This window comes from Tachypleus tridentatus, chromosome 13 (genome assembly GCF_004210375.1).
Source record: "Tachypleus tridentatus isolate NWPU-2018 chromosome 13, ASM421037v1, whole genome shotgun sequence".
NCBI classification, from domain to species: Eukaryota; Metazoa; Arthropoda; class Merostomata; order Xiphosura; family Limulidae; genus Tachypleus; species Tachypleus tridentatus.
The window spans coordinates 62,621,889-62,647,987 of NC_134837.1; the positions used below are offsets into that span (position 1 = coordinate 62,621,889).

Below are 26,099 nucleotides of genomic sequence, written 5' to 3' on the forward strand. Positions count from 1 at the left end.
ACAGGAACGTCTGGTAACTCTAGACGTGATGTGTTGTTAATCCTGTTATTTGAGGTTGTAACGTTCTGTATATGTATAGTTGTTTAGCTAATAGTTCTGGAGCGAACAGAACTAAGCTTTGTAGGCGGGCTAAGGTTCTTGTCTGGGGGATGACCTTACCTCTAGAAAGGCGGGTGGGGGGATTAGATCCCAGTCAGATAAGTTGGGGCCCCAAAAATGCGTTTTCAGAGCCGCTGCATGGATTTTGTCCCCCAAATAATTCCAGGTTAAAGTGTGCAGTAGAAAGTGTGGCATCACCTACTGTGAACAATACCAAATACTTCCATTGGGTGGCACGTGTTAAATGAGTTTCTGTGGGTGATTGCCACTGTTTGAAACTGTATTCGATGATGTATTTCTTGAACAGTACCGCGCATTAACAACACTTCTGGTTCAGGTGTGGCCTAGTAGTACATTTCCGGGCAGCAGATCTTATGATCTTTGATTTGAGACGCGATGCCGTTTATTACGTTCAGTTCTAGCGACTGGCTGCTCGCTGTGTAGTCAGTAATTGGAAAATAGGGACGGCTATACTTGAGTGAACTCTAGGTGTCTCTGTTCTCGCCGATTAGCTCACGTGCTCCTTCAGTTCGAGCTACATCTAGTTGTAACTTTTTTTTTTTTTGCTTACACGGTAAAATATTTGTAGTGTGAAGAAGTTTTATATATTTGTTTGTGTCTAAAAGAGATATACATTCATGTTTCTAGACTTTTAGACTAAAGAAATTAGCATAATTAGTGTACAGACTTAGGGAGGACAGGCAGATATTTCGATTTGTTTTGAATTTCGCGCTATCTGCGCTAGCTGCCCCCAAATAATTCGGAAATGGAAAGACACGTTAGAAACTAATTGTCAGTGGTTTGGAGTTACCTGTTAATAACCAATATTGTAAAATATTACAAACTTATTGTGTATACATATATTCTGAAATACAGCAGTTTCATATAAGTGTTTAAAATTATTAAAATCCAAGTCTGTTTCTTACATTTGTATTTTAGGAAACGTAGATGTTGTAAGATTGAATATTTTTAAGTTTAGTGAAATGTACGCTGTTCCGGTCTTCATAATGAAGCCTTTTACATTTGAAAAATATCTGAAAAGGCCTCGGCAAACGGATCGAAAATGTCGTTTCGTTCAAAATCTGGGAAGGAGCAGCTCGCTGGAGTTTTTAGCGTTATTAAGATACAGGTTTTTATTAGCGGTACATTTGTTGTGCATGAATAATGTGAATTATAATTATTGCTTTTACCATTAGTCCACAAGCCACACTGTTTATGTGTTATGTGCCGTTGGGGATACGCAAAGCTACTTGCATCTTTTATAATATTAAGTCTAAAGCACGTGACGTATTTCTCGCAGCCCCTTATGATGCCTAACGAATATATAAAAACACATGCAATGTACGCATCATGTGTTTTACCGGAAGTCTGATACTTTTGTTCTTGGGGGCACTCCCCCATTACTTAAGACAGTTATTGATCCCTGACTTAGCCTCGCTTCCCCTCTTTTTATTGTTTTATGCAAGACGTTTTTTTTTTTTTACCGGGAATGAATATCTCGTAAACATTTAAAATATGAATAAAATCACATGCACAGAGAAAAACTCCCTTGGAAACGTGTGTAATTTGTAGGAAATTATTTAAATGATGGACCAACAGGAGTTAACCGAAACTACTAGAGTTGTTTGGTTAGTAACTCGTACAGTGATTGGTTAATTTTTGAGAAAGAATACTTGTTATTATTTGTTTTTCCCTTTTCGTAAATATTGGTGTGTTTCAACTAAGGACCACATGCGAGAAACCCTGTAGATACGATAAAATTTGTAAATAAAGTTATTGGTTGTTTTTAACGTTATTTGTGATGTTAGGGTTATCGCTAGTTCGTCTAAGTGTAGTTGAAGGAAAACGTTGTCGTTATTATTAAATAAACTGAATTTCATCTTTTCTTTACTTTGTCAACCACAATACTCATTCAAAACATGAAGGTAAAGTTAAATCCCTCTCTTATACAAAATAAAATACTGTACAAACACTTAAGTGCATATGTCGGTTTTAGATTTTACTGTGAGGGCGTCGACACACAAACTCGGGAGTTCTACTTTGTGTGCGTTTACTAAACAATAAATAGTACATTGCGAATTCGTTCACACACCTGCCATATAATTTTACACGTGTAGGCCTGTATTTTATAGGAGATACTCTGGAAACGTATGCTATGTTTAAGAACATGATTATATTTGATTTTTGACCAATCTAAAGGGCCGCTAGCATACTGGATCCAAAACGAGGCTAAAGCTTTTTTTACTTTGCCAGCAAGCCTCTTGTTATTGGCTAGCAGCTGAGGTACCAGTCACACTGATTGCGGTAAGAGGTTAAACTGTTTGATATTTCATTATTTATTTTGAGCTCAGTACTGTTTATTCTACAGCTAAAAAGTAGTAAGTAAGACAAGAGCTTGTGCAGTGCTATTCACGCTATTGAAGAGTATATCATCTATCATACTGTGTTAATTTAGATTCATTTATATTGGTGAGAAGTTGATACACATTAGTTTTCAGTGCCTTATGTTACAAATGGCACTTGTCAACTCGGACTTCTTTTGTATATTATGTTTGTACGTATTGCAGGATATGTGAATAAAATACATATAATTTCACTTAAGTTTGTTTTTTTCAAGTTTTCAAATGCAAAGTGAATATGAACCTCTCTGGATTGGTGGGAATTAGTGATTCTAATCCTTAGTTACATTTCATTACCAAAGCAATGTCTCTAGATTTTTTTTTAACAATAGTTGTCGGTCAGTAAGATAGTAATTAAAGGTAAATCTTAACAGAATTTTTTGATGTCTTTTGGTTCTTGACCAGTAGTTTCCTACAAAATATTCAGTAACTTGTGATACAATTCAGTCGAAGGCATTTTTTTTTTATCACTGATAGACTGTCGACTCATGACTTCACGTGATTTGATGATGTTTCGAAATAATATCGATTTGGATGACGTAATTATAAGCATGAATTATAGATCGATTTTACACACACACGTATTCGTGTATATCTCGGAGCAGGTTGCATGTATTCTGAAAACGTGTCATACGTTCTACTGAAAAAACAAACAGGATTTCCAACGACAAGTATGTAACTAGCTTTTAAATTTTATTACCGATTTTATGTAAATATGTTGCCAGATTTTTAAAATATCGTTCATACATTTTCATTTCCAGATTATTAACTTTGTTATATGTCACGTCTCAATATTTTGAAAGCCATAAATTCAGTGATGTTTTTAAAGTATATGATTTTTTACTAACCGTTTACTTTAATTGGCGGGCATTGAAGTAAGTGTTTATGTATTATTATGTTAATCGTTCTTAGGAACGTTTTATGTGTAAGGTGAAACAGCTATGAGGTTTTGTTTTTGGTTATTTCAGCCGTTATGGGCCCGGCATTGTCAGGTCGTTAAGGCTCTCGATTTGTAATACTAGGGTCGCGGGTTCGAATCCCCGTCCCACCAAACATGCTTGTTCATTCAGCCGTGGAGGCGTTATAACGTTTGATCAATCTCACTATTCGTTAGTAAAAAAGTAGCTCAAGAGTTGGCGGTGGGTGGTGACGACTAGCTGCCTTCCCTCTAGTCTTAAACTGCTAAATTAGGAATGGCTAGCGCAGATAGCCCTCGTGTGGCTTTGCGCAAAATTCAAAAACAGCCGTTATAGTTGCATATAACGTCTTCATTGGAACTTTCACTCAAACCTACACAAGGGTTATCTATACATACTCGACACAATTTTTCTAATGAACAGTGAATAGAACTGAACCGTCAAGGAGTAAAGGGCGTTTTTGTTTGTTTCTTTAGAATATGATGCGAACCGCAAACCTTCGGATCCACAGTTCTGCACGACGATGTCTGTTTATTAGGTCATGCCTAACTATTAAGTGAAGTCAATGTACGTGTGAAACGGACGTATTCTCTACATTTATGGAAGTACATCTTCCATCCTGTATTTTTTGTTACGACAAGTTTTATATATTTATTCTTTATGAAATATCTTATGTAGAAAATAAGTCGACTTAGTTGAAAAGGAGAGACATTGTTTTGATATGTTTTAATTATTTTTGTATACAAATAAATAGAGGGACAAGTTTAAATTAAAAATGAACAGGAAGTTTCGAAGGTTTTTGCGGTTTTCGACGATGGGACCCAATTGGGGAAGAATGGGGGGGGGCAGTGCAGATGTCTCACTCAAGCCTTTATTTGTTTAAGAAATGTTGAACTACACGTCTGGTTAATGAGTGTGTTTACAGTTAATTTCTAATTAATATGGACAAAGTTGAATTTTTTTGTACCTCCATAACCCTGTGGTCCTTACGTAATTATTATAGTTGATACGTGAAATCCAAGACGTGCTAAGTTTTCAACAGTTCATGTATTATGTGGGCTTAGTTTGGTTTGTTTTGAATTTTCTTGCAAAACTACTCTAGGTCTATCTGCACTAGGCGTTCTTAATTTAGCAGTGTAGACTAGAGGGAAGGCAGCTAGTCATTTCCACCCACCGCCAACTCTTGGGTTATTCTTGTACCAACAAATAGTGGGACTGACCGTCACATTTATAACGCCACCCTCGGATTACGGTATTGTGTGAGAATAGGGTTTCAACTTTGCCTCTCCTCCACAAGATATTGCTGAATTGCCGTACAAAAACAATATGGACAAAAATAATAAATTTATTTTTCAATTTTCCTAACAAAAGGTAGGTTACAGGACACGCATTTCACTTCATATTAGGACTTGTATCAACAAATTTATGTTGGATAGAAGGGGTGGTTTTGAAAATATGGAACATTATGCAATAATACTTAATGTGTGAATGGGCCCTAAGTTCCGTGACCAAAATATTTAACTTTGCTCAGACTTTAAAACATTGTTGTACAGTGTTTAGTCCTTTATGCCTTACAATTCCAGTTCGGTTTTCTAACGTTGTTGTAGACAGAGATACTAATGCCACACCCATGTGACGCTGTCAGCGAGACATGTTCGTGTGTATCTTTCTAAACATGGTATCGTAACTATATTCAGCCAACATCCTAAACCAAGTAAACATCTAAATAGAACTCCAGTGGTATCGAACACGACTTCAAATATAGAACAGTTACTCATGCTACGTCACCGGTAGTTGTTTTACTTTATGGTAAACAATCAACAAGGAAAATTTAGTTTTTCGTGGGTAAAAATTCAAACCATAGTTTAATAATTAAGAACTATATATTTTACGAATACAATAGTAATGTGTTGTATGTACATGTAACTCTTTCGCCTGGTGTGGATGAATATTTACCAAAATTGGTACGGAGGTTCACGCGGGTGTGAATCCACATTTTCAGTTTTTCATGGGCGTTTTCGCGTTTTATTTTTATGATGTGCATGTAAAGGAATTAACTTTTCATGTCCTAAGATAAACTTTTCGTTAATCATTAATTTATGTAACTGCCATCCAGGAGGCGGGGGTGGTCCAGCTAGTTTACAATAAAATATTTTTATCTACTTTCGTATGAACTTATTAAAGTCTCCCATCCAATTGACCAAAGACAATAAATAACATTATTATTTGTTTACTAGATGTATAGAAACTTTCTAAAGACAGAAGAACTGTAAGTTTTAAAAAAATCAAAACAGTATTTTATAGCTCTGCATTTAGGGACAATCGTAAAAATTCATACTGTTAGTTAGTTAGTTTTTTTTAAACATAATTTCTACTAAAATTTGCTGCGTTAAATTTATAATTTAATATTTATTTCTTCAGTTTTCTTTGATAGTTTTTAATCTTTTTTTTAAACAAACTTTTTAATACTTTATAAACTTAAAATCAAGGATTAAGTAATTTCATTAGCAAATTCGTTTCCCACTGCAGTTTTAAAACTAATTTGTTTCAGGTCTAGTTTTTCATTGTTAAGTTCTGTTTTTTATTGTAAAGTTATTTTCATTTTATTAAAAAAAGTTTAAAAGAGAAATTTCAGGCTATATTATGAACAATTTAAATTAACTTCGTGTATTTCACTTCTTGGTGCTATATAACATCGTTCGAATACATTTAAAAAATGAAACTTTGTTTTCCTGTTCTGGTAAACGCTAGTTCCATATTTTTCAATTACGTGTAGCAGTTATTCGTTTTAATTGTTTTTTGTTTGTTTTAAATTAACGAATGTATCGCTGCCGCATCGAGTAATGTACCGGTTGTACGATACTGTATAGCAATAATAGTTGCTCCAGGAAGCCTGAAAAACGAAACGAGATAGTGTCACCAAAGCCTTTTGTAGAAATAAGCATAACAGGAAGATTCTGTATTTGCGCAGTGTTCCTGAAAGTGTTCTGTTTAAAGAGTAAATAAAACCAAAATTAAAGAGTAACAAATATTTATATTTCTTGCTTTCGAATTTCATATGTCATGCTGTGTTGCAGCCTACAGAATACAGGCGGCCTTCGGCCCCCTTTCTGGAAAGTAAGCACCTGTTTATTTTATATGAAATGTAAATGTAATAATGGTTTTAATAATTGGTAAACACAGAGCCAGTTGAATAGGAATAATAAATTATTCGACTCTACAGTTGAAACGGTATAGTGAACAATAGACATAAGATCTGACTGCTATCTAGCTTTACCAGAATATGTGCTAACCAGTACTAATTCAGCTGAAAAGTCACGTTTCAATATAGACGCCATTTTATCTTCAATAACATTCAGAGGTTGATACGCTATATCGAAACGTTTTGGAATATGGATATTAGAAAGCCACGTGACATTCGCAATGAACATTGTGTCGGAGCTATATTGACATTATTTGAGCTTGTCTTAGGCATTGCAATGTTTTTGTTTTAGCGTGAAACAAGACGGAATGTCTGCTCTCTATCCACCGCCGGCAGTCGAATCCCAGTTTTAACTTTGCAGATATGTAAACGTGTCGCTGATACCCCAGGTGAATTGTGTGTCGCCACCGAAAATAGAAAGGGCATGTAACAGTCTTTTCTGACACAGTGTCGTACACTTGAAACGTAAAAATGTGTTTTATATCGGAGTTTTAGAATTTTTAAGATAAAGATATCCCTTGTACTTAATGACGTTGAAAAACAAATGTGGATCAACTTGGAGTGCCGGGACTATCCAAAAAGAGACATTTAGCAAGTTGTACCCAAGCCGTGGTGAGAAAAACGTGGCTTTTTGTAACAGGTGAGAATCGATGAACATGAAGATCAGTGGAAGTTGCTGTCCACATGTCTCATACAACAGTTTGCAGCATAATAAAAAAAAAAAAAAAGGATCCCCATCTGGAAAAGCGACACAAATTACATGCACGCAAATTGTGTCAATCTTTGCATACCTGAAATGGTTGTTATGCCTTAAAAATACATACCGTTAAAATCCCCGAACGCAGCTTTTATAGATTTTTTGTGTGTGATCATACTATATGCTGGGAAACTGTTCTTCTCCCAATGTAGCTGGTTTATGGAAAGCAAACAGGGAAGATTTTTTTTGACATGGCAAACTTAGAACTAAACCTTTAGTGATCGAAACTATACTGCAGGGCTATTGCTACGCTATTGTCATTTGGAGCTTGGCCGGACACTGTGAGGCTCTTCCTAAGTGGTTTTAATATAACGTTCTCAACCTCTGCACAACAAATAGGGAATAAAATGCTGGTTTTTAGACAGATACTCGTGTCGTGCATACCGGTTTGATGATGTCATATGATTCAGGCCAATTTTTCAATCGTATACCTTAAATATTGTTTTTATGTGTAATTAAAACGCAAACCAAGACAACTCATTCCTTCGTAACCTTTTGTGAAGACATGTTTTGATTCTTCAAGCTCTGAATTTTCATTGATACTGTACATTATTGTTAGCCTGAATATATTTCGGAAAATTTGTACTTATTTCTCAAGAAACACGATTATCTGTTGTTTGTTGTTTAGGTTTGTCTCAGTGTAGGTATTAGTAAAACTTTGAAACAAATATTTCAAATCGTATTTATACTTCACCGTTCATTTGGCTGTTCTGATGAGAGCCAGTACTCCTCGAAACACAATCTTATCTATTAATCATACGAAAATGACCAGTAAGACCCACTAGTATCGGAGGTATCCTGTTTGGTTTAATATCTGGTCACTGTCGTTCTCGTAAATATTCAAGCTTTTAACAACTAACGTAGTGGTGGTGGTGGTTTGTTGTTGTTATTGGTAAATGGTTCATTGTGTTTGGTCAGTTTGTGTAGGGTTTTTGTTTTCAGTTTCTGTGAAAACGTAAGGGTTAAACAATTATTTGTGATGAATGACTTTTTTTTTTTTATAAGTAAAAAGATCGATTAAAATACGTTCTTGACCTATAAACATTAAGGTAAAGTGTGCAGTGAATTGGTAGTCATGGCTAAATTTGGTATTCTGTGACGTTGCAAAATAACCAAAGTTAAACTATAATGAAAACCACGACCATATGCAGAGTATTTGAAAATGTGTGTATGTGGGGGGGGGGAGTTATTTTTCAGATAAAAATCCAACACGTCGTAGGAATCACAATTGCCATACAAAGTATGTTAATACTCCGGGGGTCTGGAGACATACGACTGTTTCAGTCCACCTCTGGGACAGTGGTCAGTCTTCTAGTTTACACTGCTAAAATTAGGGGTTCAATCATCCTGGAAGGACACAGCAGAGAGCCTAATGTGGCTTTACTATAATAAAATCACACGCGACCAAGCCAAAAATGCTAATATTTCTTCAGAAGAACAAGGAATGTGTACGTGCGAGGAAACAATTGAGACGAAGTCGTAAGTTATATCCATACGTCATTTCTGTACCGAATAACATAGGGATTGGTGGGTGGGAAAAAGTAGTACGGCGGCTTTAAGATAACCTAAGAACACAATAAGTTTCAGAGAAAAGATCACGTCTTATTCAAATGATTGAAGAAAGACTCGTTTCCATGCTCTACATATATGAATGGTATTTGTTGATACCATAAAGAAAACCGTCACTTTGCTGATGTGAACTAAACGTTACAAGGTTGATTTCCTTGACTTAGTTTTGTGAAGAATTCGAGACATTTTGTTTTTTTGGACTTCATACATTTTTGTGTTTTTAAATATTTGCACGAATTTTTTCTTATTTTCTTCAGGTTTCGAATGTGATCAACCAGTTTGTAGAATTACTGAAGTGATGGAGTTGTTTATCACGGAGTCACAGTTGTATTTAATTTTTATTTTTCTGTTTGCCGTATTAGACCGTAATCCCATTTTAGCGTGAATTTTAATTTTTGTTAATTTAGAGAACTCGTGGAAACGTGACCCTTTTCAGCGGAATTCTCATGTGACGCACAAACTGTACGTTTGATACAAGTTTTGCTAAACCTGATATTACGAGTGAAACCGATAAAGTAGTTTTGTAGAACATGAATACAGATAGACACATACATACAATAATAATGTAGAAATATGAATACTTGTTTCAACAAAAAATGTAAATTAAATCCACAGTCATATTTTATATTTAGTTTTACGTTTCACTGTTAAACTACCAAAACGTGTCGTCGTATATTAACTTGCTTTCCCTCCGGGCCCGGCATGGCCAAGCGTGTTAAGGCGTGCTACTCGTAATCTGAGGGTCGCGGGTTCGCATCCCCGTCGCGCCAAACATGCTGGCCCTTTCAGCCGTGAGGGCGTTATAATGTTACGGTCAATCCCACTATTCGTTGGTAAAAGAGTAGCCCAAGAGTTGGCGGTGGGTGGTGATGACTAGCTGCCTTCCCTCTAGTCTTGCACTGCTAAATTAGGGACGGCTAGCACAGATACCCCTCGAGTAACTTTGTGCGAAATTCCAAAAAAACAAACAAACACTTTCCCTCCGTTAGGGAAAAGTGAACATTCAGGGTTTCATTTCATATTTTCTGGTGGGGGAGAGGGCATTCGACTACTGAAGGATGCAGTATGTATAAACATGGTCTTGCCCGATTCACCCAATAATGTTTTTACATGTATGTTAAAAAGTGCACAGTTATAAGAAATCGAGTGTTCTCCATCAAAAGTTGTCATCTGAAAATAAATTCATCGATTGGTCAAAAAAACAAAGTGTATAAGTGGAGATGATCTCTTTCCTGTGAATATAAACATCCATCTACTTTTTATAATGCTTATTTAATTTGCTCGTGTGATCACAAAGTTAAGTGGTTTCTATAGTTTGTGATAGTGTTCGTTCAATGTGTAGTTTTCATTGCAGTTTTCTCTATTCCAATCTCTGCCTATTGTTTTATAGGAAGTTTTCACATATGTTGGCTTGTCTTGTAATATAACTGTTATTTTGTGTTTTTTTTGTTTTTTTTACATTTTACCAAAGACTCGTTCGTTCTTCATGTTTGATATGCTGTTTCAGGGATAAAGGTAACGGTCATAGCACGCGATTCGTTTATTCTCCAACACCGGATGCTGGTAACGTGCAATATGTATGGCTGAAAAGAAAAAGTCGTAATGTCAGAACTGTACCTTTTCAACAGTGATATCGTATCAGTGGTATTCAGGCAAATAAACAATCGTTTCTTAGAAACGGCAAAACAAGTTTTTACTCCTCCAAATTCCTCTTTTAAAGCCCTGTAGAATTCAACTTCTAATACTTTTGTTATCGTGATAAGTTTTTGTGTAAATTATACCCCGCCCCCAATTCATGTGTGTTCATGATCATGTCTTTAATTACGTTACCCTGTTTATCTTTAGATTCTATTATCTTTTTATATAACAAATATAAATGCACATTAAGCCTAAAATCGATAAGTAAAAACATTTTACTATAGTCTAAGTAAGGCAACATCTGTATCGCTTTGAGAAAAAAACAAATGAAATTTTAACAGCAAGAATAAGTTTGTACTTGTAGTACGTTAAGACTTTGATATTAGTTGAATGTGAGGCTATGTGAGATCTGTCCGTGTTAGCTGTTCCTATTTTTCAAATGATAGACTAAAGAGAAGGCAGATAGTCAATACTGCACAGTGCTATCTTGTGGGATACTCTTAACGAATAGTGAGATATGACTCATTTTTAAAATGCAGAGTCCCGAGCCTGATTTTTTGTTTTGACGTTAACAAGACCTGACTTACGGAACCTCACTACGACAGCCCAGTCACATTGACCACTGGGCTGCGCTCGGTCTAATGTTATAGTCAGTTCTGATGTTTGAGAAACTTCGGTTCTATTTTTCGACATTTTACTATATTTTTCTAATAACTTACCGCCTAACATAAACTTTAGAAATCCAGTTCCTTACAACGACCCAGCACTAATCTGCTGAATCATGGAGCTGAGACTCCACGGTTTGTATCCTGTTACCGAACGAAGAAATGCGATTTTCAGTTTGTGATTGTGGGTTCGTTATAAGAGTGACGTTCACATCCCACCATACTGCCTGACAAGAGTGGATTAACAATTAACATCTAGTAACTGTTGACTAACCTCGTTCCTTTCAGAAGTTAACATCTAGTACAGATATTCCTCGTGTAGCTTTCCAAAATGTCCCCCTCCCCCAAAGAAAAACAATAACAAACAAACTAATTTGAACATAAACTGATGTGTACTAATTACGAACACGTATTTCAAAAGTTCCGGAAAACATTGTATGTGCAACAATAATTTCTTCCTTTACAAACTTCCTGTCAGCCATCCGGAGTAACCGGATTGAAATACTAGTATAGTAACAAGAGAACAACAACACATATCTTGGAACTTCCTGGAGGCAAGGTTTGTATCGCTGCTTATCCACTGTAGTATTGGTCGGTGTAGGAAGTTGTTTTCACCGAAACCAGTGTCGTGTCTGATTTCGGGACATTACTTTAGTTCTCATGGATAAAATATCAGCTGTTGTTTATTACCATCTAAATATAAAAATGATAACAAGATATATGAAATTTTAGTTTGCTGGAAGCGTCGATCTGTTCTTTCAGTCAAACGTTTGTTTTTAAATTTCACCTTTTGTAACGTCTTCTATTTTAGCATCAACTCCACAGTTTTTTCATGAGGTGCATTATAAGATGTCTACGTTATATGAACTATGTATTTTTGTTTTCATTTCCGCGTAGCAAACAATAAGTTTATTAAACTTAGAACTAAGTTGAAAGTAGTAAACATACTTTAAAAAAAATTCACCGAGATTCTTAAGAATCCACTTACGAAAGAAAGTCTGTGGTTTGATCTATAATTAGAATATCAGTACTAGATCAACAAAGCTGTGAACTTAGAGTAATGTGAACGTGGCTGTTATAACAATGTAAACGTACCAAGAGCAGCTGTGGACCGCACTGTCGGGAAATGTGAAGTATCGGCTTTCACCTGCTTGTAAAATCAATTCTGCGTGCGTGTCCATGAGCGAGGCTGAATGTCTGTTTTATAGGATTTTGCCCATAGCTACACGAGGGTGATGCTAGCGATTTGAAAATCTTTATTTACAATTAGCTGACTTGTACTGTAAGTCTAGTGTGCCCAGACGATGAGTCGGGTTCGTGGTTCGTGCCCTGTTGCTGCAAACATCAACTTTGCATTTTGGAGTCGTGGATGCGTTATAAGAGTAACAGTCAAAACTCGCTATCATTATTTCTTCAGACGAGTAACCCAAAAGTTGGCGGTGGGTGGTGTTGACTAAAAGCTGCCTTCTCTAAATTCTATCACGTTAAAATTAGAAACGGCTACTCACACATTACCTTCGGGTAGGTTGGTGCAAACTTGATAAAAGAAACAAGTCTATAGAGAATAAATGTCTCGTCGGCCTGGCATGGCCAAGCGCGTAAGGCGTTCGACTCGTAATCCGAGGGTCGCGGGTTCGCGCCCGCGTTGCGCTAAACATGCTCGCCCTCCCAGCCGTGGGGGTGTATAATGTGACGGTCAATCCCACTATTCGTTGGTAAAAGAGTAGCCCAAGAGTTGGCGGTGGGTGGTGATGACTAGCTGCCTTCCCTCTAGTCTTACACTGCTAAATTAGGGACGGCTAGCACAGATAGCCCTCGAGTAGCTTTGTGCGAAATTCCAAAAACAAACAAACAAATGTCTCGTCACGTTATATTGATAAATTTATTCATGGGATGTAAATAAACAACTAGTCTTAATGATATATATTTTTAATGTACGATATGAGATCACACAGTAGCACTGGTTGAAAGTTGTAAATTAAACTAAACACAATTATGCGATTTTCAATAGTTATACCTGATATGGTAACATTCCCTTTAGTTACTGCATGTGAGTAGTTTAGTTTTAAACGCAGATAAAATTTTAAGTAAATGATTTTCCAACACTTCACTAAGTCCATGAATAAATAATGTATTTATCAAACGAGTTAATTTCGCATATTAACGTCAGAAACTGTTTACTACCTCTGCTGTTATATTTCCATTAGGTTTCAGATTATGTGAATTGTTTGAAGCCAGCATTAGCGTTGTTTTAACATCACTCACAAGAGCCAATCCGCTATCTTGATGTTCATCCCCACGTCCAAATTAATTCCAGAAAGGTTTGGGTTTGGTATGTTTTGAATTTCGCGCAAAGCTACACGAGAGCTATCTGCGCTAGCCTAATTTAGCAGTGTAGGACTAAAGGAAAGATAGTTAGTCATCACCACCCACCGCCAACTCTTTTACCAACAAATAGTGGGATTGACCGTAACATTATAACGTGCCCACGGCTGAAAGGGCGAACATGTTTGGTGTGACGGGAATTCGAACTCGTGACCCTCGGATTTTGAGTCGAGTGCCTTAACCACTTCTAAGAGAGTAACCTGATTAGTTATGTAGATAACCAGGTGGTTAAGGCACTCGAGTCATAATCCGAGTGTCGCGGGTTCGAATACTTAGAGTGACTTAAGTAGTTATGTAGATTTATTTATCGATAAGGGAGGGGAAAAAGGTGGTTTGGCTTGAATTAGGTTAACGTTGTAGATAAGATAATAGTTTATTTTTCTTCTAGCTCGAATATACAAACATTTCAAATAAACGTAAAATTTGATGTTATTGGTTTTAGTGTTTGTTTAACTTTCTAAAACATCAGTAATGAAATATAAAAAAATTTACTCTTAACAGTAAGTGTTTACGTTTCAGGCGTACCATTTAATGCTGCAAATATTTAAGCCTATGACATATAGTTGAGATTTAAAGGTGTCTTTATGAGTCTTTGCATTCAGTTCTATAATATGTACTCCAAATGGAAATGTAAAACAGATGAAAATGTATTTAACCTTGTGTATTTTGTCATACATATAATTATGGAATAATAAATACCCTTTGCTTTGTGAAGTTATAGCAACAGCTAGAAAAGCTTTTTCAGCCGCGGCATAACGGCTCGTAGTTTCGTCATTTCTTGACTGATTTGAGATCTAATTACAGTTTTGGACACGGGAGGTCAAACCCTTTCGAATGATTTATTTGACCAGCCCAAATGTCTCTTAGATTAATTATTTCTAATCCTATCCTAAAATAATTTCATGTTCCGCGGCTATTAACGATTCTTTCCTGTTAGTATTATTATTTTCGATATATTTTTTTTTAACTACGAATTTTATCGCATTCAAAGCGCCACAGAATGAGTGGGACTTTCGAAGTGTGGAATCTATTTTACACAAATAATTGAAATGACTTACAATGAAAGTATAACTATTAAAAACAAGATCAGCAAGTAATGGACATTTTAATGACTTCGTAAAATTGAGGTGGCCGCAAGTTCCCCTCCCCATACGTCACTGAGTGGTGGTTTAATTAAAAAATAACTTTCTTATGAAAGGAAGAGTGTGGTTTGTTACTTGTAATTTGTAAATTTTTCATTTAATGACTTATCTGAATACTTCGGTATATTTTGAAAATACATTAAAAGCTGTTTTCATGGGGAAAACAAGGCATTCTTCGCGTGTCACTAGTTTAGTTTCTAATGCAGAACGTTTTTCCTCGAATGAATATAAAAAGCTGCCATTTTACCTCTGCACAACCTTTTTGTGCTATTAGCAGTTTAAAGGTCATGTATACAGTCGCATTTTGGTCGTTCACATATACGACCAAGAATCTGTTCGAACTAGATAATTTGTTCAAGAGATGAGTAATAATATTAGCTGAAGTTGGAACCATTTAGATAGCTGCTGTTATATCTTAATGAGATTGACCTCGTATTATTGACCATTAATCTCTAATCGTCAGTGATGTAATAGGTTAATCCGGGTTATAATATCCAATTATTAGTGAGGTAACTGGTTAATTCCAGGGTAGTTATGTCATCATTTCTTAGAGATTATCACTTTAATCCTGTTATTAATCTCCCATTATCAGTGATATTATAAGCTGATTTCTTGTACAGATCTTTTATCGAGAACTGAGAGATTAAACAGGTTAGAGATACTAGTGTATTAATAAGCACTGGATTTATAGAAGCTCTTATGCTAATGCAGGACCCACTTAATAGGAAGGCTTAACGTACAAACAGTCAACCACTACCTGGAGGTTTAAATTAGAGCTTTACCGATTAAGATTTCGATTCGAATCATGGCTGAGGTGGGGCGTTAATGTAAATATGTAACAAACTTTGCTTAAAGTACGCATTTCCTTGAATTTCAATAATTAGACAAATCTGTAAAAATAACAAAGCCATACTTGAAGCTTAATCTGTTTTTCCCACGTGACTGACTTGTCAGAAAATGCTTGAGTCTTAGTCGTAGTTCACGTACAAAGCAAGAGTCTGGTAATATCTAATGTGGAATACCGTCTCAAGACAGTACAAACGTATTCAAAACTTGCCAATAACGTGTTGAAGTACAATAGTGCTGGAGAGGTTTGTTTTGTATAGAATTTCGTGTGAAACCTCACGAGGGCTGTCTGCGCTAGTCGTCCTTAATATAACAAATTACTAAAGGGAGGCAGCTAGTCGTCACCACCTACCGCCAACTCTTGAGCTACACATTTACCAACGAATAATGGGATTGATCATCACATGTTTGAGAAGAAAATTCAAATTCGCGACCCGTAGATTGCCCTAACCCTCTGGACATGTCAAGTCTGCTGAAAGAAGCATTGTGTTGACATTAGTTTCAAAAGCAAAAACGCCCGAAAACGTTGAAGACAATAAAATACAGTAAGTTTATATACGAGTTAACGTTTTTGACAAGCACTTGGAGGTCGTTGTATTTTCCAACCATGTTGATGATTTTGTCTAAAGCTGTGCCCGCTAGTTTTTAAGCTCCGTTATGTTTGATGTACACTTCAAAAACCTTTCATTTGGTTTGCCTGGGTTGTCAAAATACAAGCTACAAATGTTCGTTGATTCGTTCGTGAGATGTTTTGTGTGAAATGTGCAATAACTGAAAAATATTTCGCTGTCTTTACCTTTTGACAGTTTCTGACAAAACCTCTGTTCCATCAGTTGGAAGAAGTCATCACAAATATGAAAATATATTTGTTTATTTCTGTTTAGAAACCTGTTTATACTATGCTTAGTAGAGAAACGATACACTTGCAAGTCCTTCTATAATTTCATTGTATAACAAATAAAAACAAAATTGTTTAAAGTTAAGCTAGTCTTGTTGTAGATAGAACTTTTAATTGTTGGGACAGCTCGCTGCTGAATACATGCCATTGTTGTAACTTCTGTTGAAACTGAACTTGCAGTGTATACATTAACACGACTTCTGGTTTTGTTTGATTTGTTTTTAGTTTTTTTACTTTCACGCAAAGTTACACGAGAGCTATCTGCGCTAGCCATCCTTAATTTAGCAGTGTAATACTAGAAGGAAGGCAGCTAATTATCACCACCCACCGCCAACTCTTGAGCTACTCTTTTACCAACGAATAGTGGGATTGGCGGTATATTATAACACCCCCACGGCTGAAAGGGCAAGCATGTTTGGTAGAACAGGAATTCGAACCCGCGACCCTCAGATTACGAATCGAGTTCTCTAATCGTCTGGTCATGTCGGGTCATGGTTTTTGTATGAAGCGCACGCACGCACGCACACACACACACACACACACACACACACACACACACACACACGGTGTCTATAGGAATAGCGCTGTTATGTTTTACAGACTCCACGTTTACTCTGTTAGGGTGTTTTGTATTATAAACTGCCAGGACTTCCCATGAACAACTGAAGAATCTTTAGAAGAACATTTTCCCAATCGTGAAGTCCCTTAAAGAAAAAGGTACCATTTGTGAAGGCAATTGGCAGATGGAATGAAACATGTTACTAGTAGAGAGTAGGTATATGGGCCACTTACACCTTCGTTCAGATCTCTATAAACCATTAAAAGAAGGGAGGGAGTCTTGTTTAAATATCGTGACGTTTTTTCATTTGTTAGGGCTAAATTGGAAAAGTTTTTAATAATACATTCTGAATAAATTGTTAATGTATATTTTTTAATTAACAGTAACGGTTACAGTCACCAGAACCTAAACCAGTGGTGTATGTTAACATGTTTACTCTCGCTAATAGCTGTCTACAAGAAAAGCGTGAACTTGTCAAAGGAACACTACTAGGTTTCTCTTAATGTTATTTTACAGGTTTAAAAAAACGAAAAAAAAGTTGTATTTATAATCTTATAAACCACAACAAAAATAAACCGCCTTAATCACGATGTGTCGTTACTGTCTTCGTCTTTTAATGACCACTTGCATATTTTTCTCCAGTCTCCAGACATATCTCTTATATTGTTCCGTGGATTAAAAAACAAAAACTTAATACGTTATATTAATTTATTTTGATAGTTTTACTTACAAAAATGTCTCCGACTACAAAACTATATTGATAGTTTCTGACTGAAATCGCTTCCATAATATTACACATAAGAATCCAATACTTTTCTCCAGTGATCTAGTTTTTATTTCATTTCTTTTGTTCAAAACGTGAGTATAATTAATACAAAGGTCAAATCTATTCGCTCCCCTCTGGTACAGCGGTAAGTCTACGGATTTACAACGCTAAAAGCAGGGGGTTCGATTCCCCCCCCCCCACACACACACACTAATCTATTCGCTCATTCGTTCTTTCGCTGCAACAGACTAGTTTCTCCGAATTCATGGATCATCATTGCCGCTTTGCTTGTGTGGTCTTGTAAAGTAATTATTGGAAGGAACTTGAAAAACCGACTTTAGCCTTACGTGTTCGCACAACTAATAAAAATAAATCGACCAATCACAATTAATTACAGAACTCTTCTTCCCTTAACACAAAGGAATCGATAAAAAACCTTTATAAATAGAGAGAGCGTGCACAATAATGAAATGCCATTTGAACTCAACCCTATTTCGAATGTTTTGTTTTTAAGTTAAATTTACCACTCTGCTATAGTTAATGAACCTTAACCCTTCTGGGGTTGTTTTGAATCTGAAAATACAAGACGCTGAGGGTACTTTTACCCCTTGTCTTTTAATATATAAGAACATTAACGTTTTATATCAGCAAAATGTATGAAAATGTTAAGCTCTGTACATTGAATTATTTTCATACAATGAGTTGTGTATGATTAAAGATCACAATCGGAACACATCTCAAGTTCGGTATTTCCCAGAAGAAAAAATATATTTTTTTTAAATGTGTGCTTTTTTAATGAGATATGAATGATACAATTAGTAATGTACTAGTAGAAATAGCCTTTCGCAAGGTGGCGTTTTTACTTATACATGTATAAGATATCACTGTTTGAATCACTCTTTATTCTTCTGATTTGTATTTGTCCAGTGAGTTGGTGGAATTCCTCGAATCTGGTTTAAATCAGTGACAAGTGGTAAATAGAATGTGGATTTTATTTAATATTTCCTTTCAATATATTTTTCATAATGTTGTGTCAACAATACTGTCTCGCCTTAATAGCTCGGCGGCAAACCTGAAGGCGTATAACAAATGCTAAAACTCGGGTTTCGATATCTGTGGTTAGAACAGAACAGATGGTATATTGTGTGGCATTCTGATAACAAACAAATTATAATCATTTAATACTATTAAGTGTATGCCTGCCACACGTTTTACGGTACATTCCGTTATATTGTTAAAGTTTAAATCTTTGTTCATTTTGGACTTTTGGTCGCATCAAAACCTTCGCACATTTGCAAATACGTTTTTGTGGTTAAAAATCTGGTGTATTAAATTTGAGGTCTCAGTGATGAAGGAATTTGAAACTTGCATCATAAAATTTGTTATTCTTTTACGCAAACTAAAGTTTATTACATGACATATCTGAAACGTAAATACTATCATGACCTATGTTTTGGGAATGTAACATTATTAGCTCAATATTTCGCTATTACAGCTTCATCAGGCACTATCGATATCCTTCAAGTTCATTAATTCAGTTGAACCTAAATTGGAACACTGTTATTCGTAAATCGAACGTTGATACATGTGTTTAGAAAGATCGATCAAGACGTGAATCGATTGGAATTGCTTCTGAGGTACTGGTCAGAAACCCAGGACCACGTTACCACGAGATATTTTGTGGCCTTCCGTTTTTGCAAAGTAAGTGCCAGAGAAAGTCATCCAGTTTCTAAATAAGACCCCTTTCTAATTCTTTATATAAGAGTATCAAGTGATGGCGCAAAAATTCACGAAACGATTTGGAATGAAATCAGTGATGCAGTGAATATACTTTCTCCATTTCATACCGTCCAACCATCACATGATACGTAGTGCTTTTATATTACCTAAATGTAAGTCTTCTACGTTCTGCCATCACGCTTACTTTGCTCGTGAATATAAAATTAAAAGTAACGATGTGAAAACGAAACTGAGTAATGTATCCAAGTACTAATTACAAGAACTTCTGTGCACGAAATATTTATTCCCGTTTTGTAATATTTTCTACGTAATATGCCATTTATTCCTAGTGATTTTCATTGAGAAAATTACACCACACGATCATATTTTCGACTAGTTTCTTTCGTATTTAATCCTATTATTTGCTTAGAATGTGGTGGGAACAAGGTTTTGCCTAGTTCATAATAATTGATAATACAACAATTTCACTCACTAATTTATTTTTATACATACAGCTCTTTCTGGTGTGGCAAGCACTAAGTCGGTGACGCAAACGCGGACTTAACAATTGCATACACAACTTATTAACTAAATGACAGACGTTTCAATAACTGTGCATCTACTCTTAGGTTTACTCGCGTTTTATAATGTCAAAATGGACCAAACTTTTGACAAAATACGAGATCTTAAACCGCTCGCTTATCGCGTTACCTCAAATTTCCATCCGTCTAAACAATAATATAAACGTTTAAATCAACAAAACACAGACCGCAACAATATGAAACAATCCAACTTGAAGTAATAACCAAAAATATGGCATCAAAACAAAATTCGTGAATGATACGTACATATTGTGACAAATATCCACATATATGTGAACATCGTATCAAAATATTTACGTTGCTCCCATAATCTTTAATAACATACCCTTTTAACGTTGTAAGCTACAATTTTCAGTGTTTCCATTTAGATGCAAGTTTGTGAGAGTAGGCCTAGAATACTCTAAATTGACGTCATGAATACCCAGAAATTTTACGAAATATGAAGAGACAGGATTTGATATAAATAATGCGAGTCAGTCGATAAGTAATCTTGCAGAGTGAACTGGAAAAGCATGGACAGTTAACTAGCCTGTTTTAATTTTTGTTCGATGTCTTTCCGTTTGAACGACAATTGTAAAGTTAGGCCCACAAGTAACAAAGTAAATACGTCTTATGACAAAACGTTAAGGAGGAAACAAACTAATTTTATACGGCTTACGTGGGTTGGGCTTTGAATTATACGGATAGTTAAAATTCGGGACGATATTTAACAAGTAATTTCTGGAACGTTAAGTGAATTTTTTAAAAAATGATATAAATTCTGGCCCATCCGCAAGACTTTTGTGAATAGTGCAAAACTGGATTTTGCCAGTGTATTTCGGTCGCCACGCAGAAAATTTAAAAATCTAGAGCTCAAAACTATGTAAAAATAGCTAAAAATGTAAACTTTTATTTTACTGTTTTTTTGTACTTTATTAACAAGAATATCTTCACAAAGTTTCAGTGACATCCATTTAAAAAAAGTTTTCAAAATGTGAACTTGTATGTTTTATTTTCTGTGGCCTTGATAATTTCATTTCGTGAAAGTAGATTTGTCGAGTTCAATCCTGCGTGGATGTAACTTGACAGATCGATTTATAATTTTGTTTTCACAGATCGTCTTTTTGAAAAGTTTTTAATGTTTCTACAAAATGTCATTATTTAAATATAATTTCATTATTTCCATGTAAGACTACTTTTCTATATAATGAATGTTATTTTATTTTTTCTGCGTAATAACTATGTACAACATGTACTCGGTGTGTACTGAGCCAGCCAGTCGGTGATATTACAGCTCAAATTAGACTGAGGAAAGTCGGTCTATAAGGCTAGATCTAACCAAGCTAGTTAGGTTACGTTATAGTAGATATATTCTAAGCCTGGATCTAGATCTAGTTGTCCTGAATCTAGAGAATCTAACCTAGTATTAGAGACCTAGAAACCATATTCTCGGGATCCAGGATTTGAAGCTTCCTTACTAAAGCTCGGCCTACATCTGTAAGTCTAAACCATAAATATCTAGTATACCTGTGATGAAGTTTGCTGAAACAATCTTTATGGTCTGACACCCAGGAAGCAGCCGTTTGTAAGGTAGCTTAGCAAATACGAGGATGTTATGTAGCAATCGACCTATCGATTTCGTCTTTGCCTCTCAACATTTATTATGTATCATCTAACACAACCATGACACTGTCATGACTGTTGACAGCACTTTTTTTTTATGTGGTCATGTATGCTAACCTAATGCGTCCAGACATTAACACTTTCAGCGGAAGATTTTAACAGGTGTATTTTTGCCTTGACTTCGCTATCACTGTGTGACAGCCAACCAGTCCTGCGCATCCTTACAAATCAATTTCATAAAATACGGTAATCTAATTTCTCATACTTACGATAAAGGTTACTTCTCGAGTCAGATATCGTTGTATTTAACGGGTGTTAATACATGTACATATATTAAATTAGGTTATTAAGGAGGGGTGCATTCGTACCCATTGCAACCCCCTTCAAGGAAGAGTCTATAAACAATCATTATGGGGTTTATACCGTGTGGGAAAAAAAGTATTGAGGTCAAGTCGTATATAGGTGTAAGTTACACTCTAATGCTTGCTGCACAAGCATTCTGGACGAAATGGCACAGATGTGAGCCGCGTGATCTCATGCGAAGCATGGAGTAATCTCAGATAATGTAAAAACTAAAATAATTGAGATTACATCAAGAAAAGTAGAACTATATATGCTTAATTTGCAAAACATTCACAGTGCAAGGACTGTAAGGTTAATTCAGCTATAACACACAAGATGATGCTTACTGTTTGTAGCCAATCAGACTAAGATATGCAACAAATGATTTTAGTGGCAGCACGAGTCGCTATCTTGCTATTATATATGGAGGTTTATAACATTCGTATAAATCTTGGTATAAAGAAACTGATTTGATGATGTTGAGTTACTAGAACAAAGGAATAACTAAAGAAACTGAGGTTGAGAGCAAGAAATGAAATATCACTATACATGTCTGTTAGAGACATCTTCCAACTGTAAGGCTACGGCTTGCCACGCTAAAATCTTGGGTTCGCTTCTCATCATTGGATACAGCAGGTAGTCCAGTATAGCTTTGATATAGAAAAATAAATTGTTAGACTAAAATCACAGTCGCGTGACACGTAAAATCATTGTTAAAGCTACAGTGAACCGGATTGTATTAGAAATGCATTTATCATTGGCATTTCACAGGTAATTTATCAATGAAAATTAATAGCTTTTGTGAAGGGTATGTAACATCTCTTTCTGACGCAAGATATTCATAAGCTTAAAATATAAATACGAGGGCTGTTCAAAAAATACGCGGACTGTTTGAATTGCGCGGCTCCAGTTTGTTCCAGGGGAATCCGCTTGGTGTCGCTAGGTTCGCACATATCAGCTCATTACGACACCATTTCCCGATTGCAGATATCTTCATTTGTGTACTAGCTACGCGGTTTTAAGTGAAGTGCGATTTTTTCGTTTGGCGGATTTCAGGATGAATGACCTGAAGGAGCAACGACTTGCTGTGAAATTTTGTGTTAAACTTGGAAAATCTGCGACTGAAACTTTTGCTATGCTTAACACGGCTTACGGTGATGTTGCTATGAAGCGTACGGCATGTTTCAAGTAACATGAACGTTTTAAGGATGGTCGACAGTCCATTGAAGATGATGAGCGTCCTGGACGTCCTTCCACGTCAACTGACGACCCACACGTCGACAAAATCAACACCCTGGTGCGGGCAAATCGACGTCTGACTGTCAGGGAGCTTGCTGAAGAGTGTGGGATATCAGTTGGATCTTGTTACGAGATTTTGACCGAAAACTTGAAGATGCACCGCGTTGCTGCGAAATTTGTGCCTCAGAACTCGCGAGTTTTTGGCCAAACACTCGATCACTGTTCTTCCCCACCTCCCTACTCACCTGACCTTGCTCCTTGCGATTTTTTCTTGTTCCCCAAACTTAAAAGACCCTTGAAAGGAAGAAGATTTGAGACGATTCCCGAGATTAAGGCAAATGCGACGAAGGAGCTGAAGGACATTACAAAAGAAGCGTATCAGGACTGTTTCAACAAGTGGAAACACCGTTGGGATAAGTGTGTGCGTTGGGGAGGAGAGTACTTTGAAGCGGTCCCAGACCTGTAACTTCTAAATAAAGTACATTTTGTTTTATGACGTCAGTCCGCGTATTTTTTGAACAGCCCTCGTATATGTTTAGATCGGAAATTTAGGATTGACCAGGTGGATATCTCTTTTTACTTTACACAATTAAAAAATAAATATGGATCAACTAAGGATAGAAGGACTAACCAGATAAACACCTTTTTAACTAGTCCTATCTCAGCCTTAGTAAGTAAAGTTCATTATTGGAACATAGTTGAAATGTCTCCGTCTGGTATAGCGATATAAATACACATGTTGCTTCCATGTCGTATTCATTTAGTTGTTGCCTTCAAAAAAATGGATGACGAAACGAGTTATCGTATAATAGCAAAGTCGGCTATGAATGTTTTTACGATCAGACTTCAGTTGAAACTAACGCTAGAAAATTATCGTCCTTCTATACTAGATGGATTATAGAAAGCCTGTAGGAAAGAGGGTGTGCATTTGACATACCAGCCTTACAGCGAGGCCTTTCGCAATGGAAACTATGCCACAGGATTATATTCATGATACACCGTGGTCAGGTGAGTATGATCAAAAGTGGTAACATGGACCTTAACGATGACACCTCTTTTTCAGTAAGCCATGATTCTGCGTTCATTTCTTTGTGTACCCAACTGCAGTGTAGCGCTTAGAGCAACCAGATTTGTAAATGAAATTCGAATCTGTTAATAAACGTCGCGAGTCGCTGAGTTCACGTTATTTCTGCATTACAGTAATTACACATCATTTCATGTATGATTCAGTATTTGTTTGCGCCAGTACTGAGTAAAGAATCTTAAAAGGAATGTCTGTTTCTGTTAACACTCGTCTGAATTACCTACAGTCATTTCAATGCAACTGTTTTCGTAACATGGTTTTCAAACCTGAATATATAAACTGTTTGTTCTGTGTTCTTACTATCTTATGTCACTTGTATATTGTTTTAATTTCAGATCTAGCGGTGGATTTCGTGTGAAAGTATCTTCCACTAGCGACAACGCCTTTTTCATATAACAATCTGATCCCATTAAGCCAAGATGATGTCTGAGGGAACGTTATACAATTACACATGCTCTGACAAGGGGCTGTTGTTACCACTAATTAATGAGTACACGTGGTCGCGTGAGGCACGTGCTTTCTTGTATCTTTTTGGCCTTTTGTACTGCTTCTTGGGAGTGGCTATTATTGCAGACGTCTTCATGTGTGCAATTGAAAAAATCACCAGCAAAACTCGGAAGATCATCCTGTCATCCACTACCGAAACCGAACCAGAGGTCATTGAGGTACGAATTTGGAACGACACTGTGGCTAACTTGACCTTGATGGCGTTAGGATCAAGTGCCCCCGAAATTCTACTATCTATAATTGAAATTGTAGGTAACAGGTAAGTAAAGGTGTTGATTATTCGGTATTCTTAAATAGGGTTAACTCTGTTGTTTCTAGATGAATCCCCTACATGTCACATATTCTTCTTCAGATTGTCAAATAGCTTCCAAAACAATTCTTCTGACTTCAGATTTTTACAGAAGCTATTTCAAGTAACTTTTTTTTTGTGTCTGATCTGTTGTGTTCGCTTTGTTTCCCTTCAGCAGCTCAGCATGGTCAGGTGGTTAGGGCGCTTGACACCCAATCTGCAGGTTACAGGATCGAATCCCTGAACTAATAAGTATGCTTGCTGACTTTCAGCCGAGGATGAGTTATAATGTAATGGTAAATCCTACTATTCGTTGGTAAGAGCAGCCCAAGAGTTGGCGGTGGGTAGTGATGACTAGCTGCCTTCCCTCTTGTCTTAGCGTTGGGTAGTGATGACTAGCTGCCTTCCCTCTAGTCTTACACTGCTAAATTAGGGACGACTAGCGCAGATAGCCCTCGTGTAACTTTGCGCGAAATTCAAACCAAATACCACCATCTATTAAGACCTTTTGTTTTTATGTGAAATTACAAACAATAAACTAGTCGCACGTATTCCGGTTCATCAAATAAAACCTAAATTAGAATTACGAACGTTTGTCCATTAGTATTATCGTTGTACATTTTAATGATGAAGGTATAGATACCTCGAAACATACAACTAATAAGTAGGTTCCATGACATTATGTACTGGGTAAAGAAATACGGAAAAAGAAAGTAGCTTAGATCTACTTTTGCATGGTATTCGAAAGTGTTCTGTTTCAAGAGTAAATTAACACCACAATTAAGAGTAACAAATATTTTTGCTTCGTACTTTTCAAGTTCTTGTAGCATACAGTGCACAATTCTTCTCATGATTCATAGCATGCGCACATTT

General features: G+C 36.2%; 1 protein-coding gene across 4 annotated transcripts in view; it reads left to right on the forward strand.

The window, feature by feature from the left end:
• Positions 1–26,099, forward strand: part of LOC143239580 (sodium/calcium exchanger 2-like) — a 58,453-nt gene that overhangs the window by 13,590 nt on the left and 18,764 nt on the right. For 2 of the 4 annotated variants that reach the window (XM_076480781.1, XM_076480779.1), the window contains exon 2: positions 24,766–25,196. In XM_076480781.1, the coding sequence (XP_076336896.1) occupies positions 24,850–25,196 (347 nt within the window). In that variant the 5' untranslated portion in view covers positions 24,766–24,849. Of the gene's footprint in view, positions 1–2,975; positions 3,170–24,236; positions 24,355–24,765; positions 25,197–26,099 lie in introns of all 4 variants that reach the window. The other 2 variants (XM_076480780.1, XM_076480783.1) reach the window with 2 other exon arrangements.